Below are 4,461 nucleotides of genomic sequence, written 5' to 3' on the forward strand. Positions count from 1 at the left end.
GGCATCTGAGATCGGCTCGATTTGAGAAAGGGGAAAACATTTAACCAGATTTAAAAAAAAACAAAAAAACACTGGGTGGACTTTTATCATTATAGTGTGGTTGTGTACACACACTGCCAACACACATTTCAGTTCAAACAACTTGTAAATGTGCATGTAGCATCCTATGACCCCTTTAAGAACAGTGTGTTTTGATTTCTGGGTTCTTTAAGGCATTCATTTTTTTGTTATTCTCAAGAAGTAGAGAATATAAAGCTCTCTTCAAAACTAAAAAAGTCTTTAAAAATACTAACATGATGGTACATTTTCATAAGACTGTTCTACGACTGTTTAGTCCGTTCTACGAGCAATATCGAGCCAGTTTTCCCTGTTCAAATGTGAATGGTGAGAATTATTGCACACACCGTAGTGTTCATACAGTTTTAAAGGGCAGCATAAGGGGGTTCAGAGACAGTGAGTCAGAGTGGGCTCCTGCAGAGGTGTGGAGTGGGTGAGATGAGTGGACCACGCTGTCGCCATGGAGACCAGCCTCATCACCACTGAGCTTTCCTGGAATAAATACCGCTGCTTGGCTGTGTATTCTGGAAAAATTTAATGATCCTGTTGGTAGCAGCTAATTATGTGTGTATGTGAATAGAATAGATTTTTAGTCTTTTTTATGAGGCTCACTGAGAAAGGCACCAGGCTTTGTGTGCTGGAAGTGACTAAGAGCCTCCATTAACTCTTGTGAGTGGGATGTGTGGGAAGATGAAGTGCAGAGGTGGGATGTCTCTTACGTATTATGACATTAAAACATTCATTTCCTTTAGCTGCTCATAACATAAAAAAATATATAAATGAATACAATTAAAATTAACTTACAATAAAATATATATATATATATATATATATATATATACAAATGTAATAAAATAAAATAAAATGTAATTAAAATAAAAAAATTTAATTCAAATAAAATAAAATCTTAAATGCAAAGCAAAATAAAACAACCTATGTGAGTGGGATATGTGTGAAGAGGAAATTAATTCATTATGACATTAAAACAGCCATTTCCTTTTAACTGCACATATCAAATACAATAAAATAAAAATAAAACTACAATAAAACTCATATATTCTAAACACATTAATTCAATAATTTTGCTGTCGATGATTATGTATTTAAAGCTGCAGTCTGTAAGTTTAGCCTCTTTGTCACCATCTCTGTTTGAAAACCTGGAATTGCAGCTGTGTGCGAAATTATCTAGCTTGTGTGGGTTGTGAGCTCCAGCACGGATGAATCTAATGTTCTGAAGAGTATGTGTGGCAGTCAGTCACCGCACCGGTGTGGATATTCACTGTACTTCGCAATCACAGATTCTAGCCTACGTCTTGGAATATGACCCAAATAAGAATTTTCACCGTATATTGCCATCTGAACAAGTAAGTAACAAGTCTGCCACGTTTGTTCTGACCAACTGAGGAAAAAGGCATTACCATAAATCTCGCTACCTATGGTGATTAAATCTAAAGATCAGTTTGCTCATATCACATCAAACCGTTCAAGCGTGTAGATTTCAATTTCTGCACAGTCTAATCTAATTATCATACTCTTCGAATTTCATATTAAGAAATTATTTTAACCCAAAAAGCAAATTATGCTCCCTTCGAACTGGTTTTCTTTACAATACAAATCTTGTGTAATCCCAGGCTATCTGTAACCAGAAGCACATTTATAACTGGAATATAATTTAATTAATATGGATTACAATCCGCCATCAAAATGATACATTTAATTATTCAGGCAGCTGTGAGAAAAGGCTATAAACGATCCGCCACCTGCAGGATCCTCACGTGCGATAGCCTAGTAGCCGGGACAACTTCTTTATGTTACAGAAGTGATGTAATGACACAGTGCCATGCTCGAATTTCCCGCGAAAACCTACCCGTACCACTCAAATTAACACATTTATAACTGGAATATAATTTAATTAATATGGATTACAATCCGCCATCAAAATGATACATTTAATTATTCAGGCAGCTGTGAGAAAAGGCTATAAACGATCCGCCACCTGCAGGATCCTCACGTGCGATAGCCTAGTAGCCGGGACAACTTCTTTATGTTACAGAAGTGATGTAATGACACAGTGCCATGCTCGAATTTCCCGCGAAAACCTACCCGTACCACTCAAATTAATAAAACATTATTATAAGCTAACTGTTGTGAAACAGGGTAAAGTAAGGGGATAGTTTTGAACACTGGCTGGTTATGTACTTGCTCAAATACTGATTTTGGATCATTTTTAACAAAAAAAAAAGTTACGGACTGCAGCTTTAAAAAGACGCATGGCAAAAGACAAATTGTTTGCATGTAAAAATATTTATTCATTTTTTTCACTCAAATGTTCAATAAATAACCCACATTTGTTCATCAAATATAAATACTATTTTCAATATAACTTTCAATAAATACTCATAGGCAATACAAAATACACACTTTACATAATTGTGCAAAAGTCATTCCACTTTCACAGTTATTGTCCAGTGCTACAGTGCTTGATCTCTGTGTGCTCCACTGCTGTATTCATAGGATTAATGTTCTCGAATGTCTGAGGCCTTCCAGTCTGACTTTTGAGTTCATGTTTCCAGTCCCCCTGAACCTCAAGAAACCGGTTCAGATACTTCAGGGACCATCACGTCACACAAATGCCATGTTTATCAGGGACGCATTCCTCCACTGCCGTCTTTAGGGTAGTTTAACCCACATGTTATGTGATGAGTTCCTGGTAGACCGCTGACTTGAGGAAACGAGGGTAGCAGTCTTTCTCCATAAGGGAATAAATTTTACTCTGGGCAAGGTTGAAACAAGACAATGTGGGCTGCTCCATATTCTTTAAGCTGATGGCTCTAGTTTCATGGTCAAGATTAACCTGAAAATAAGCAGAGGAATGATTTGCCATTAGACTTTTTTTGTCCATGAAATCTATGTGTGAGTGTACGTTTTTGTACTATTAATATTCTTAGAAAATGTACCTCTCTTGGTGCGTCAGAGCAGATGAACTCCTCATAGATTTTCCTGGCCTTGGAGCACAGCTTCGAGGAGCTCTTCGTGTTCCTGTAGTCCTCACAGGCCAAATAGAAAGCAATATTTTCTTCACTGTACTCCAATGACAGGAACGTTGTGAAAGCGCACTGTCCCTCTGCAAAGAAACGTGAAGAAAACATTAGACGACCCTGATAGCTTTCATTCTACAGTCTGAGAATCATGTGCGTTATGTTGCCATCGTTCTTGCTGATATTAATTTACCTTTGTGAGCCAGGAGATCATGGAAAGACCAGTTCTGTCTGTCCTCCAGCATCAGTTTGTCAGTTTTTTGTGAGTGGCCCATTGTATTAAGCTCTTGCTTTAGCAGAAAACTTCCAAACCGGGCCTTGAGCTCCTTTGCCCTGTGAGGAACAAAAGTATTCATCATTGCATTGTGGGAAAGTACTTAAAAATTGCTCAAGAATTAAAATAAAAAACAGCATTATCACTTGATTTTGGGATAAGCTACTTAACTGGTCTAGTTTAAAACAAAACAGTGTCATCTGCTCTCACTATACTACTTATTTTTTAAGTAAATATGAAACATACCTTTCCAGACAGGTGTTTGACAGATGCTCTAGTGATCGACACATGTTAATAGGTCCAGAGGTTTCCCACTATGCTCCACAAGTTAACAGTTAGTATTGTCTGAGACTTTTGATTCTGTCTAAATGCCAGCAGCGCTGGGCTATTTATACAGTTTCATGCTCCATGACATCACTTGACTCAGCCAATGAAACGGAGGCTGTGGAAGGAGGGGGAGTTTCTGCCCTTCACGCTGCCTTTAGTCTCCAGTGAATCATTTCCAGTAGAAGGCACTGCCTTAAAGATTCACTTTTTCCTCCCTTGTGCTTAATCGTCTCCATTTGGTGCATAAAAAAAACATTGGAAATGGATGCAAAGCCAAATGTTGAACTTTACAAGGATAATTCAACCAAATAGGAATTTTTTGTAGTATTTACTCACCCTTATGTTGCTCCCAACCTTTTTTCTTATGTGAAAACCAAAGAAGATATTGATGTTTCATTGCTTTTTTCATACACTGAAAGTCAGTGAGATCCATTAGACACCATTGACTTTCATAGTATAGACAAAAACAGTTCTTCAAAATATCTTCTTTTGATTTCCACATGAGGGTGAATAAAGGATCACAGAATTTTCATTTTTGGGTGAACTGTGCTTTGAAGTGTTTGAATTTCTCATGCCATTGTGTGAAATCACCACACTCTAAAAAATGCTGGGTTAAAAAGGGACAAACCCAGCTATTGGGTTGTTTTGACCCAGCTATTGGGTTGTTTTGACCCAGCTATTGGGTTGTTTTGACCCAGCTATTGGGTTGTTTTGACCCAGCTATTGGGTTGTTTTGACCCAGCTATTGGGTTGTTTTGACCCAGC

The 4,461-nt window shown here is 37.6% G+C and overlaps 1 protein-coding gene across 1 annotated transcript; it reads right to left on the reverse strand.

The window, feature by feature from the left end:
* Positions 1-2,354: 2,354 nt before the first annotated feature.
* rgs5b (regulator of G protein signaling 5b) lies at positions 2,355-3,709 on the reverse strand. Its single transcript, XM_016245045.1, has 4 exons — positions 3,616-3,709; positions 3,289-3,428; positions 3,015-3,181; positions 2,355-2,911 (listed from the first exon to the last, which is right to left on the reverse strand). Exons 1-4 carry the CDS (start codon positions 3,657-3,659, stop codon positions 2,750-2,752), a joined length of 513 nt encoding a protein of 170 aa, XP_016100531.1. The 5' UTR covers positions 3,660-3,709; the 3' UTR covers positions 2,355-2,749.
* Positions 3,710-4,461: the final 752 nt, after the last annotated feature.

This window comes from Sinocyclocheilus grahami, unplaced genomic scaffold (genome assembly GCF_001515645.1).
Source record: "Sinocyclocheilus grahami isolate Dianchi unplaced genomic scaffold, SAMN03320097.WGS_v1.1 scaffold742.1, whole genome shotgun sequence".
NCBI lineage: Eukaryota > Metazoa > Chordata > Actinopteri > Cypriniformes > Cyprinidae > Sinocyclocheilus > Sinocyclocheilus grahami.

Bases quoted from the DNA above. Each gene is read 5' to 3' on its own strand.
- rgs5b (XM_016245045.1), bottom strand. From the start codon at position 3,659: ATGTGTCGATCACTAGAGCATCTGTCAAACACCTGTCTGGAAAG. The intron at 3,429-3,615 runs GTATGTTTCATA...TGTTCCTCACAG, and splicing joins TCAAACACCTGTCTGGAAAG to GGCAAAGGAGCTCAAGGCCC. The intron at 3,182-3,288 runs GTAAATTAATAT...GTTTCTTTGCAG, and splicing joins TGATCTCCTGGCTCACAAAG to AGGGACAGTGCGCTTTCACA.